The sequence below is a fragment of the Crocodylus siamensis genome, chromosome 4 (assembly GCF_052110815.1).
Source record: "Crocodylus siamensis isolate JL-2025a chromosome 4, ASM5211081v1, whole genome shotgun sequence".
Lineage (NCBI taxonomy): Eukaryota > Metazoa > Chordata > Crocodylia > Crocodylidae > Crocodylus > Crocodylus siamensis.
Genome location: NC_143398.1, coordinates 173,591,529 through 173,605,819, shown reverse-complemented (window position 1 = coordinate 173,605,819; position 14,291 = coordinate 173,591,529). Strand labels below are relative to the sequence as shown.

General features: G+C 42.2%; 1 protein-coding gene across 1 annotated transcript in view; it reads right to left on the bottom strand.

Moving 5' to 3' along the window:
• VWC2L (von Willebrand factor C domain containing 2 like) overlaps nt 1-14,291 on the bottom strand; it is an 88,210-nt gene that overhangs the window by 52,438 nt on the left and 21,481 nt on the right. The window contains exon 2 of the mRNA XM_090041228.1: nt 9,240-9,369. Within this exon, the coding sequence (XP_089897354.1) occupies nt 9,240-9,369 (130 nt within the window). The remainder of the gene's footprint in view (nt 1-9,239; nt 9,370-14,291) is intronic.

Here is a 14,291-nt window from a genome sequence, read left to right as displayed (position 1 = left end):
TTGATTCTGATGCCAACTGCAACCCATTGTAATCCATTATTGCCATTTGCTTAGGTTGTTTCTCCTCTTCTTTGAAACAATGGCTTGGCACTCTGGAGTTGGGGTAGCTTCTTTATTTAAGCACAACAATACTAAGACTTAGGCTTTGAAGCAAGAGCCAGACATTTATTGTTGGAGTGGCACTGGCAGAAGATAAAAGTAGGTCTCTCAAAGTTTCCCTCAGAGCTCCATTTGAATTGGATGAAGTACAGCATTTATGAAAAGCTACATGGTTGACAAGATTACTTCACACACATTGACAGGAACATACTGTGGTTATGCTACTCCATCAGCTGTAGCCTCTGGTTCTTGGAATAGGCTGTGTAAGCAAAATCTAGCATGTGTGATAGTCTCCATCTTGCATTATAGTTGACCAATCACAAATGACACCTGGTTGCATAATTAATCACTACATTGCATACATTTTGTCTCAATAGTTTTAACCTTAAACCGCAACCATTTTATAACTTCCTGAAATAATGAAAATTTACTTTTTTTCCTTTTAAAGGAATTTCCAAAGGTGTCCAAATTACTCTTTTCAGAAAAGTACATGAATGTGAAGTCTTCTTGTATCTTCATTCCCCATTTTCTGTATCTTCCTTATCCTGCAACAGTTGTATATGATGAAATTGCAGATAAAGAATCTCCCTCCACAGCTTTATTTTTCTGAGAGCCTTTGTAAGTTTTCCAAACTTCTATTGCTTTTCAGTGGCTAACCATGTCAGAAGCAGTCTCTCATTAAATAATGACTCATGTTTTCATGATCCAAATTCTGCTGGTAAATAGCAAGCTATGTCACTTGCCCAATGAAAGAAAGGTAGGTAGCTGTGTAAGCCTAAAGTCAGGCAGAAGGCATGGTAGACCTGCATCTTGTAACTAAATCAGAGATGCAGAGAATAAGCTTGTGTAAGCAGCAAGCTTACCTCCTGTTGCTTATGCAAGTGTATGATATGCCCCTCTGATGTACTTAGGCTATAAGGTGTAAATCTACTTTGGCTTGTGCACTAAAACATAGATAACTTAACACTAAGGCATTGGATTAATTGATATTTTGTTTTCTACTTGGGCGCCCCCTTAACCAATGTCCCAACCTTGCCTGGCCATGCCATGTGTAGCAGCCTGACCACATCTGCATCTGCTGTACTGAGTACTGTTTTCCTTCATATTTACAAGTGCTAATCATACTGGGTGAAGCTTTCGACACACACAGAGCAGCAAGACATCCAGTAACCAGTTAAACTTCTCACTGTTCTTGATGCCTTAGAAAAACTTCCTTTTTGAAAGAAAAGACCTCTCACTAATCATTTGAAAACTTTATTACACAAAGTTTTCCAGGAAAAAAAGAATCACAGGAAGGCAAAAATCTCTGCTCTGTTATTTTTAATGTGTGAAAATTTGTTCACTGCCAGATCCAAGGTTAACTGCTGTTAATGGAAAGCAGTGGAAAAAATGGAAAAGCTCCCACAGATTTAAACAGGCTTTGGATTGGGTCCCTGGGGATTTTCCTCTGTAAAATGCACTGTATCACAGAGAAACAAATTAGGCTGCAGTTATTTTAAATTAACTCAAACAGCAAAATAATGAACAGTGGGTTTAAATTCTTGAGTAAATTAAGAAAGAAGCTTGGGTAAAATGTGGATTCTCATGCAAGGAAATAAATTGTTATTTACTTTAATTTGTGCCCATGCCCTCGAAGATGAGAATATTTGTGTGAAATTATTAATATTTATAGCTTATTAAAATAAATGTACATAATAACTCTGCCTGATCCTTGCCAAGCAAAATCTGATTGAAGTTAATGGGAATTTTACTTGTGTATGAAGGGCAGGATCAGATCTTGTATTTTGAAATCTGTATCAACTGTGATAATTTAAAACTTTAATTACAGACTCAATGACAGATTATCTATGAAACATCTTTCTGCTGTCCAGTATTTCATCATGAATGTCTCCAGCCATCTGAGCAGCATGTAAGTACAGTTGCCAGAAAGTATTTCACTGCAGATATGTTAAGTTTTATCTGTCCTGTTGTGTAACTAATTACCTTCTTGGGGGTTGTAAAAACAAAAATAAAATTCATGTCAATGACTGCCCCCTCATCCCATCACAGACTTATAAAGCTCATTCTGAGAGCCTTTCATGAGAACGAATGCGCCAAAGCACAGTCTAAAATTTTAGCAATTGCATTAACATGCGTGCAAATGTGTGAGAAGGCTTTGAAGTGCTCTAAAAATGTTTAAAGTGCTTTAGAGGGAAAAATTATTAGCAATTCTATTGATGCACTTGCTGGATTTTTAATTGATTTCTAAAATACCGTGATGCCATAGAACTTCTAATGATGCGTTTTACCTAACATAGTGCCTAAAATTTGTGAGACTAAAACCTTGAAAGATTGAGTACACCGTCTAATCTTCTCTTTTCCTTGTTTTCACTCAGTTTCTCCTTGATTCTTTCAATTTAAACAACATCTTGTTCTTCCTTTAGAAGAGCATGGATGGGCAAGCGAGACACAAACCTGTGTGAAGCAAAGCCAATTTAGAGTCATTGATAATATGGCATTGTAGCTAACTCAAAGCAGCATAGAAGAACAGACTGTTTTGTCTACCCTGAGGTCTCTGCCCTATAGCAGAGCTGTTCACCTTTTCTAAAGAGCCAGATCCTAAAGGCTAAGCATGTGCCCTCAAGATGCGGTCCTAATCAAATAACCTTGTGCAGGTTATGAAAAGCTTCTCTCATCTTATTTGCTTTTTGTTTTCATGATCTATAGGTGATAGCGGTTCAGAGCCAGCCCAAGAGAGAGGAGACAGTGAAAGAAAGAGAGGACCTTGTTTAATTTGAACAGCAGCTTAAACCTGACTAAAAGAATTGGAAGATAATAAACTGAAATAAAACCCCAAGCCTGCTAGAGTATATTCAAGAGGATTAAAAGCATCATACACAGCAATCTCCCAATTACGTACATCCCACTGGTAATGAGCTATGGCTCTGAGATTCTCTCCCTTGCTCAAACATCAGAGCAGAGCTTGCCATCAATGAAAAAGGCCTTTGGGGACAGTAACAACCAGAGTTATGCTATGTGTTGAGACAAATGAGGGGAGAAATACAGTTTAAGTATATTAATAGACACATTTGAGCTGATAGAGAGACAGTGAGCAGGACACTCAGCTAGCATCCACAAGCATAGCTCAATTGACCCCTGGTGTGAGGCATTAGATGAGAGGCTGACCCACGAATATCTTCACAACTAGTGGTGATAAATATAAGCAATCTCATACTGGATGTCAGAGACTGAAGGGGACAAGATGATGTGACAAAACACTCAGTTGGAGATGACCAGATGGACAGACATAAAGGAAGACATACCACTTTTATTCAAATCCAAGATGAGTTTGAAGTTAAGATACCATCCCCAGTAATTACATTCTATGTATGGAAAATGTATAAATCTGTTATTATTTTCCATGTATGCAATCGAATTATTGGAGGGTCATTTTACATTTGTTCCCTTCCACCACTGTGAAAAGGAAAGCAGTGTCAGGGGGCAAGCAGTGGGGGAGGCAAGCACCCCTTGCCTCCTTTGTCTCACTTCTCCCCTCTGCTGGCTGCCACCCCAGGTGCCTGCACTCAAGTAAACACAGCATACAGAAGGGCGCAGGGCACATCTTAGGAGGACCATGCTGCCAGGAGTCTGCTGCTCTCACTGTAGAGCAAATCAAGTGGAGAGTTTTCTTGTGAGTTAAAGAAAGTCCATGTAGCAGGAGGGAGGTCACACACCATGGCAATCATGAACTTGAATGTAACAATCATAAGCATGTTTTAAATCAAGTACAGGAGAGAGTTAACCATTAACTGATATACTTTTGTCTGGAAAAGTCATAATGGCTGGAAATAACAACTTGGGGGCATAATTTGATATTTTGTCACTCCCGGGGAACTGAAAATCCAGTGACCATTCATATCAACACAGAAATGCTGTACAGTACCTGGAGGCATCACCCTTAAAATTTATTTTGACAAACTGAATGATGGGACACAAAGGATGGAGCAGGCCTTCCCAAATTTGAGCCTCACAGTGAACTCTTCCTACTGTATGTATATCTCAGCTAAGTTGCCTAGTACAGCAAGCTTTACTGGCACTGCGCTGTATTTTGCAAAGCACAACATAATTTTTTTTGACAATTAGAAGTAAATCTCCAAAATGCACTCATTCAGGTGGCTCTTAAATGACTGCAAAAATAAAAAGGCATTCTTATGAACCTTTAAGGCCAGGTATGTTAGAGGTAACAGATATCTGAATTACAGTAACCTTACTTCTATGTAGCAATTCTGCCCTTGGCAAGAGATAATTAAGAAAGGCATGAAAATCAATCTGGTCATATCAAGAGGAAAGCATTCTCTAGTTAACAGCAGCAACAGTTATGTAAACAGGTAGGCAACATTGCTTAGAAAAAGAAGAACAGCAGGGGATGTAGGCCTCCATTTTAAAGCAGATTGACCACCTTCCCCAATAAATTCATAACAAATAAATAACATTTCCAATGAGAATTTCATTGTACATTGCTTTGGGGGTATTTTTGTAAATGTATCCAAAGATTTTCTGTTTCTTCCATCTTATAAATCTTACATCTTGGAATCCTTTGATCACAATAAAGCCTTGCTTTGAAACCTCCTTTTCCATCAGAAAACAAAAGAAAAGTAGTTGGTCAGTGTCTCTCCCTGCCCTCTTCCAATCCCATCATTATCTTAAGTGGGACTGTCAGATAGCATCATTCACAAGTGCACTTGTGAAACTTGTGGAGGTCTCAGAAAAAAAGCTTGGCTTGAACATGGCTACCAAGATCTTCCCTTACAGTGATGCAAATCTTGTTTTTAGCATGTGCTGGAGGACTTAGAAGGCTGAGGTGACACATTCAATATCTTTCCATTCTTTTGCTATTAAGTTTTTGGAGATACAGAGATTCATTATGCAAAGAACAATGCTGATGAAGAAGAATGGTAAAGCACCGTGAGGGTGGCCCAGCAATGGAACGGGCTGCCTAGAGAAGCTGTGGAAACTCCATCTCTGGGAATCTTCAAGAGCAGGTCAGACAGATACACGGTAGGATGGTTTAGTCAGGGATGACCCTGCCTTGAGCAGGGGGCTGGATTAGATGAACTCATGAGGCCTCTCCTACCTCTGCTTTCCTATAATCCTATGGTCCCTATAACAACAAAGAAGTAACTGACAACATAGGTAGGCTGTGAATATTACTTCAGTCCGTAGGTAAGTCTACAACTCTGGTACCCTTGATTGTTTGGAGCGTTTCATTTTTAAAAAAAGAGGGATCTCATAGTGCCTATCTAGGACATGATTGAAAGCATGGGTAAAGATTAGCAGCATAGGCCCAGAATATTAACTAGCTAATCAGGGCTACAGCAAGTCATGGGGGATGTGTCTGAGCTTAACGGCTCCTGGTGTTAAGGCTCTAAGAATCTTGGCGAGTCTTGGTTCCTCGCATTTCTTCCCCAGAAACCACTGTCCTCAGACGCACCCAAGCTCTTAATTTTAGACTTAGCGTAGTGGGTATTATAACAGCAGCAGGAACTACAATACTTAGCTCTTATACAATCACTTTGACCCATAGATTTCAAAGTCCTTTACAAAGCAGACCAATTAGGCCATAATTAGGCCTAATTGTGCATAATTAGGCCAATTTGTGCATAATTAGGCCAACTTTACAGGTGGAAAACTGAGGCAAAGAGAACCACAGTAACTTGCCCAGGGCCAATCAGTAAGCCAGTGGCAGAGCCAATGAAAGCACTAAGGGTATGTTTACACAGTGTGTTCAGGAACAGATACTATTTAGAGAGGTGGGAACATGCAGGGAGATCGTATATGCTCCCACTTGGGGATGCATCAAACCCAGAAATGGGACACTGAAGCCAGGCTGGAGACACTGCTGTCTCCCCCATGGCCACTCTCGAGAACTCCATTTCCAGTGTGTTTGGGAGAAGCTTTAAGGGACACTTTCTGGAGCAACCTTCTGCATTTTTAGTTTTGGGAAGTGCAAGCATCACCTCAACCTGATGTCATTTAATACAGAGAAATGTAAGTGCTCCATCTGGGGAGAAATAATTCCCAACACCCTTACAGGCTCAGCAGTGCTATGCTTGCCAGCACCACAACTGAATGAGACCTGGGTGTCATGACTGACAACAAAATGAGCACGAGCCACCAATGGGATGTTGTAGCTGGGGGAGTTAATCAAACACTGGCATGCACCCACTGAGGCATCTCAAGCAAGGCAAAGGATGTCATCCTCCTGCTCTATCTGGCCTTGGTGAGACTGCAACTGTAGTACTGTGTCTACTTCTGGGTGCTGCACTTCAAGAAAGATGCAGAGAGTCCAAAGCAGGGCCACATGAATGATTAGAGGCCTAGGGACCAGGTCGTAAGAGGAGAGGCTGAAAGACTGTTCATCCCAGAGCAGAGAAGACTCAAAGGGGACTTGGTGGCAGCCTATAAGTATATCAGGGCTTGAAGGAGAGTCTGTTCACCCAGGCCCCCCAGGGAAGGACAAGAAAAAACGGGTACAAACAGATTGAAGATTGCTTCAGGCTAGACATAAGGAAAAACTTCTTTACAAGTTGGGTGTCGAGGGTTTGGAACAGGCTCCCCCAGAGGTGGTACAGTCACCCACCGTGGCGATCTTCAAAAAATGTCTTGACACCCATCTTGCTGAGGTCATCTGACCCCAGCAGTCTTTCCTGCCCCAATGCAGTGGGGCTGGACCCAGTGATCTGTAAGGTCTCTTCCAGCCCCTAACAACTATGAAACTATGAAGTAGGAGCAGGTGAGCAGGGTGTGCTCAAGGACAGCTATCCCAAGGCATGCTGGGAACGCAGTGTAGACTTACCCCAACTATTTTGACTTCTTCCAGTGCATTGTTCTTTCCTTTAGGCTACATTACTGCCTCTACAATGACTTCTGAGTATTCATATAATTGATTGTTCTCCCCCCACCCACTACTGGCAGTGGAAGCTTGTTGTCTTATTTGCTATTACTGGCCTTTCAAGGTAGAATTCACCAGCTGATTTCCTGTTGATTTAGGACTCTCCCCACCCCTCTCCCCCCAGTACAAACTCCTGCCTGTGCATGGAAGAGGAGTTGGCCTATCTCCAAAACAGATCTGGAGGGCTGATTAGTCAGCACATGCTCAAGCCACCCAAAGTGCAGGAAGTAGAAAGCCACTAGCTTGTAGAAAGGAAATCAAACTTGCTGAGGGAAAAGCCCAGTTGCGAGGAGGGAATTTGGTGCTGCAACTGCCTGCTTTCATTCTGAGGTTATCTCCACTTGGGTTTGTTTGAAGTTGGCTTTGGAACCTGATGACACTGGAAGTGAACCACACAGAGTTAAACTCCTTGCGAAATGAGTGAAAAGGACCATGTGAGGGGCTGAAGCTGAAGACTGAGGTACAATATGTCACAGCTCACCGGAGTACATGGCTTCATCACTGGACAGTACATACTATGGGAACTCAGTGGGCCAATGTAGAGAAAGATATAGGATGATGTCAACAGCATTTTGGTATGCAGGTGTAAATGTGGATGCAAACAAATCTATGTTATGACACCATCAACAATTTACCGAGAATTTAGAAGAGAATTGAGAAGGTAGAAGACTCAAATTGTTTCTTCTTGCTGTTGTGTTGCCTGTTACACCCATCTTTCAGGATACCTGGTAAGTGAATTATGAGAACTGAAACCCAGCTTCTTTGGGTCTAAATCACAGGTGGTCTGGACAGTGGATCAAAAATACCATATTTTTTTTATGGGAAATAAAAAGAAAATCCCTCGTGATTTTTTTCTTTTTCAACATCTACAACAATAAAACCCAGAAACAAGCAAGCAAAACACCTTTTGAGTTTTCACAAAACATGTTTGCTCAAAAAATAGGATTTTGCTATAGAGGTCTGGATTCCAAAAATCATTTTGGCTGAAATGTTGACAGACAATATTTGGATTTCTAATTTCCTCTTCTTTCCTCCTTAAGCTGGAAATTGTTGGTAAAACTGAACAGTTTCTATAAACATTTCCACCTTCAACCAAAAATTTAAATGTAAAAAATGTAGTCGGCTTTAGCAATCTATGTAAGTTACACATCGATGAAAGGCAATATAGTGGAGTCTGAATGAGTCTGAGTTTAGACACACAGAACTTAGGTTACATCTATACTTCCTTAACAATGAGTCCAAGACCATTGCTAGGAAACCTGGCCACTTGCCCCTGCTCCACATATGCTGCATGCTAAAATTCCTGTCTGGTTACGTGGTTGCTTTTTTTGTGAACTCCCAAAGATGCTGTAAGGCCCTCTGTCAGGAGAGCACATGTGTAAGCCTAGCTATTCTCTAATGGTGACCACATTTTTTTCAGTCTGTGAAGTGGGAACAAGTGGGTGAGCCTATTTTATGGCATATTCTCAGATGTTGAACAGCCTGGGAAGAGCTGTACTCTACCCTAACTTAGATTCAACTCTGAATTTATCCTGATGTCTTGTCTGAGTTAGGAGATTCTTGTTCTGATACGGTTTTGTTGTGGCAAAAACATATGCAGAGATAGGAGACCTTTTTCTGAGAATAGCTGATTTACTGAAAAATGTATTTTCCTCAAAACTACCACAAATTCAACCTGATTTTGCCAAACAGTTTCAACTGAAAAATAATGCTTACTATAAACACTGACTTTTGGCAAATAATAATGGGCATGGCCATGCTTTCCCTAAAACCAATGGGAGTTTTGCTATTGACTTCCATGAGACCATGATTGACCTGCTGACCTTGGACAAATGTTAATCATTGCTGTCTCAATTTAGGGACTCATACAAATTAGTCCAATTGATACCAACTGACAGTAATTATGGGAACAAGGATTTAGCCCCTGGAGAACTGAAATTCTCAATGTAACCGCTCATTGTTAATTTTGGAGTCCAGTCCTTAAACACTTCTGTAGGTGTATAGACCCTTGATTTCAATGAGATGATTCATGTGCAGGACCATGCCTTTTACTGCCACAAAAGTTGACAACTAAAGCTCACGCCCAGTGAGAAGCAACAGGTTAAATGTTGGTCTGTTCGGGTACCAGTAAAGGCTCTGTACAGGTTACAACATTTTTATAGTAATTTGCTTTTATCTCTTCTTTAAAGCCAATGCAACACATTCTTACCATTTTTGCAGACAGGACAACACTGTTCTGGTTCATAGACTGGGTTGACACATTCAGGAACTGCGCAGTCTGCTACAACACAGTGAACTTCATTGCTGGGCTCACAGCGACACCATTCACATGGAGAGGGCTAGGAACAAATCTAAAATTAGCCCATTTCCTCCTGTAGCTCAAAAGTTTGTAACATTTACATGTTGCCATAAGATAAAACATCAATGCTTAACACGACTTCACCATATGAATTTATCATGTGCAATACAAATCAACCTGGAGGACAAAATGCCCCTAAAAACCAAAAAAACAAAACCCACCCCAACAAAGTCTGAAAGATGCAGAGTATTAGGGGCTCTGTCTGCATAGTAAATGTTCTGTGCTGCAGAGTGGTATCCTCAAGCACGGAGTGGGAATCAGTGTAATGGTGTCAGCAAGGCACTCAGGGAGTGTTAATCAACACTGCCACGTAGCAGTGCTAAACAGCATGTCTGAAACATGCTGTGGATGTGGGTACATTCCTTCAGGTTTAGGAAGCCTCTTTCCTGGAGCAGCATAGTGTACTTGAGGATGCAGCTCTGGAATGCAGTAAGTTCACTGGGTGGACATGCCCACATAGAGCCATAAGAATGATATTTTATAAGGGGTTCACTTGCTCATTGCCTGTTGCCACACTTACCTCCCTTTATAAGAGAACCCTGAGATATATCTAAAACAAGAAACACCAGACAGGAATAAATATCACATACTGCCTCCCTCTGTTCTGCTGATCTATCATCTTCTTGTGAGCAAGGCTGATATTTAAGATTTATAAGAGCAGGACACTCGTAAACCGCAGATTTGTGGCTTTTCTCAGTGAAGGGAAAAGTGTGTAGAGGACAGAGGGACAGGATCAAATGCACATGCACATCATGTGCAAACTCATAATCACAAATAAATCTAATGCCCTGACCATGTTGGTGTTGTGTCAGCCATCACCAAAGCTGAAAACTTAGCAATGTTGCAGCCAGTGGCGACATGTAAGGAGGTGCACGGGGGTGCATGTGCACCCCCTGAGAGTGCTGGTGCACCCCCTCATCAGCCACACTTGCCGCTTAGGCGATGGGCAGGGAAGGCAGGTGGGAGCACCAGTGCCCACCCTGAAAGCCCCAGCTGGTCGCTGCAGCTGCTCCTAGAAGTGGCCACAGCCACTCCTGGAAGCAGCTGCAGTGATCGGCTGCAGGGGAACTCCCGAGCAGTGAGATCTGTTGTGGGCGACTTCCCATCAGGCAGTGAGACTGGTCAGGGGGAGGGGGGGCATGTGCCCCCGCAACCAGGTGGCACCAGGCTCCCATGGTTGCAGCTTTGTTTCTGAAAAGCTGAAACATTTTTTGGTATTAAGGAAAGTTGCCATTGTTGTTCATGCAAAGCACAAAGCCTATTTTTGTTGTCTCTGTACAGTGCCTAGCACAATGGGGACCAATTTTAAGCATAGGAATAACTTAATTTAAACCAATCAGTCAGTTTAGGCCTATAGTTACAGTCCAAGATAAAGAGGTTACTTTTTGGGGTGTGTCAATCTAAACAGTGGCACTTTAAGTTGGTAGAAAGAGTTCTCTTCATCTCACTTATATTTTCTTTTAACAGGGAGTTGAAGAAATTTATGATAAATATAAAAGGCATTGTTTAAGGTCCTAGCACAATACATATGTGCATGCACCCTTGGATGAAAGAGGCAGAAAGACTGAGCGAGACAGAGAGGAACTAAGGGGTGAAAACCAAAAAAAAGCCACATAAAAATTTGAAAGCAAATTAATTGGAAAATCATTTTGCTGCAGAGTCAAGAGTTTGGGGTTGAGAGACTCTGTCTTGTCTGGTTTACACAAATGATTTCAGTTGTTGTTGCCCATTGACATAGAGAATGTGGGTGATCAGCTATGAACAGGACTTGTCCGAGGCAACGGCCATTCAAGGGAAGCTGGGATCATTGCTGGCTCAGGTTGCCAATGCTTCCTTTTGGGAATGCACAGTGCCAGCCATTCTTCAGTATGTAATTGTCCAACTCCCACTCAAGAAACCATGTCTTGATGCTAATTCCCTAGCTGGCTATCAGTCTGCTTCAACTTCCTCTTTTTGGGGAAGGTCATTAAATGGCTGTTTGCTGATTAGCTCCAGGTGTATCTGGATGTGGTCAAATCCCTGTTGGCCTGGTTTTCACCCTGAATACAGCAGGGAGACTATGCTCCTGGCCTTAGTCATAATCTTTGCTTAGTGATTAATAAAATAAATTGTGCCCTGATAATCCTAGTAGAGCTTCCAGCACCCTTTGATACAGCTGACCATGAAGTCCGGATAAAGCATTTGCATGATCTGGCAGATATTCTTGGGACCATTCTTAATTGGTTCCACTCTTCCAAGGTCCCAGAGGGTGATGATGGGTGAAAGCTTGTCATCCTTTTGAGGCTTTTTTGTGAGTCCCTCAGGGCTCCAGTGTGTCACTCCTTCTGTTCAATGTATATATGAGACCACTGGGCAAGACTTTATGGAAACTCAGAAAAAGGTGCTATAGTATGCTGATAGCACAACTCTATCTTGTTTTCTCATCTGACCTAGGTCCCATAATCTGTCCCTTCCCAAAGCCTGGCTGTAGTTAGGAAATGGATGTGGGTGAGCCAACTGAAGCTCAATTCAGAAAAGAAATAGGTGATTGTGGTGGGCAGTCTGTATGACATGGAGGGGATTGGCAGTCTGCGGAGGTGGAATTCCTCTCCTTAATTATCTTCCCTCATTCAAGGACGCTTTGATTTGTGTCTGAAGTACTAGGAATCTACATTCCTTTTCTGGATGTTCTTATTCAAGACTATGTATTAAAAAGAAACAATACAGAAGAAAACAGACCTCCTTGGTAAGAAATCAGTAATAAATGATGACTGCTCATCATTGATAGGGTTCAGCCACCCCTGCTCATTCAGGTTCAAAGCCTTCAGGTATTCCAGGTAGATCTCTAGGTGGCAGTGGTAGCTAGACGTGCTGTTCACCTGCTCCTGGTGAGGCAGCTGTGACCCTTCATTTCAGTTTCAGATCTGGCCACTGTTATACATATCTTTGTACCTTCCAGCTTTACTACTGCAATGCACTTTGGGAGGCGATGCTCTTGAGGCCTGTCTGGAAATTGCAGCTGGCGTAAAATGTGGCAGTAGACTTTCTGATGGGGTGGGACACCAGGAGCACATGACTCCAGTATGCTAGAATAGGGCTGCTCAACTTTCAGGCAGCCAGGGGCTACAGACCAGGGAGTGTGGATGGGGAAACCAGGTTGCCCGTCACCTCTTACCCTGCCTATGCACAGCACGGGCAGCCCAGATTCCTCCCCTCCAGCTATGTGTGCCACACAGTGAGCCCCTCCTGCACCACAGGCAGTCTGGCTCCCTGCCACTGTGTGCGCAACAACAGACACCCTCTCCCAGCTATACACACCACTCCCTTGCAGTGCAGGCAGCCAAGCCCCCTTTGCTGCATGCATTTTGGGCACTCCATCCCCCTCCCAGTAACCAAGACAGAAGCAATAGGGGTGGCTGGGAATGATGGCCAGGTGGGTGCTCATGAACTGCATGCAACCCTTTGAGGGCTGCAAGAGGCACTTAGGTCTCCAGTTGGACCAGTTCTGTATTGGCTCCCAGTAGGTGCCTGGGTGCAATTCAAGGAGCTGGTTTTGACCTATAAGGCCCCAAATAGTCTGGGTCCTACATACCTAAGGCACCATCTTCTCCCTTATGCCCCAAGATGGTTCCTAATGTCATCCAAAATTAACCCCCTGCTAGTACCTTCAGTGCACCAAGTTTGCCTGGGAAAGACATCTGAGAAATTGTTTTTGGTAGTTGCCTGCCATTCTGGAACTCCCTTCTCTTTTAGGCATGTCAGAGCCCAAACCTAGACATCTTGAGGAAATGCTATGACATCTTCCTCTTTGAGCAGGTGTTTAGCAGGCAGAGCTAAACTGGGGTACTGCTTAGGGAGTTTTGCTCTATAGGTTATCTTAGTACTCTGTTGGCTTTTATAAGTGATTTTGTTTCTCCTGGTCTGTTCATTTGCTTGCTTCCTTTATAAGTTATTTTGAACTCTTCTGTAAGCTATCCTGGGCCTTTGTTGGGAAGGGTGGCATACAAATCAAGTCAAATCAAATCAAATCAAGTCAAGTCAAATCACTCAATAAATAAATACATTTAATTATCTGCTAGACACTGAAGTCAAGCCTCTTTTGTAACAGTTGCTCTCAACACTAACACTTCAAGTCATGGAGAGAGTATACTTTAGATAATTCTGCCTTCAACTGTACCAATGAATATTTGCAAAAATGGCACTGAAGTCAATGTAATTCTTCCAGAATTAAATGAGATCCAAGTGTAAATTAAAGAACTATGTATCCCCTTGAGTTTCAGGTTATGGTGATGTCACTCATTCTTACCAGACATAAGCAACACCCTGGGTTCAGGTCTTGGAAGGTAAAAAGCTTTTCAATTCACTTCTAAGAGGCTCCATATGTCTTGAGTCAAATAATTTATTCCCAGGAAATTCATCTCCACCCCAAAATGCACTAATTAAAGCTTTGCTTGCTTTGTCTCTGTGTCTGCAGGCTGTAATTCCCATCACCTCTCATTTGCTACTGGCTCTGGCAATTTAGAGAAAATCAGCACTCCTGGAGAAGGGAAGCAGTCTGTGGAGGTGGAATTCCTCTCCTTAATTATCTTCCCTCATTCAAGGATGCTTTGATTTGTGTCTGAAGTACTAGGACTCTACATTCCTTTTTCTGGATGTTCTTATTCAAGACTATGTATTAACAAGAAACAATACAGAAGAAAACAGACCTCCTTGGTAAGAAATCAGTAATAAAATTGCTGTTTTATTATTCCTCATTGTAATCAATAATTTTTGGGAACAGTTCATCTCAATCTGCTTAAATGTGGTGACTTTCATCAACACTGCTTTCCTCTACTACTGTCATGCTGGTGCTTGTAATGCTGAGAAATAAGCTGCACACTTCTAGCTCACAAGATTATTCTGCTGCTTACACTGAAGAACTGA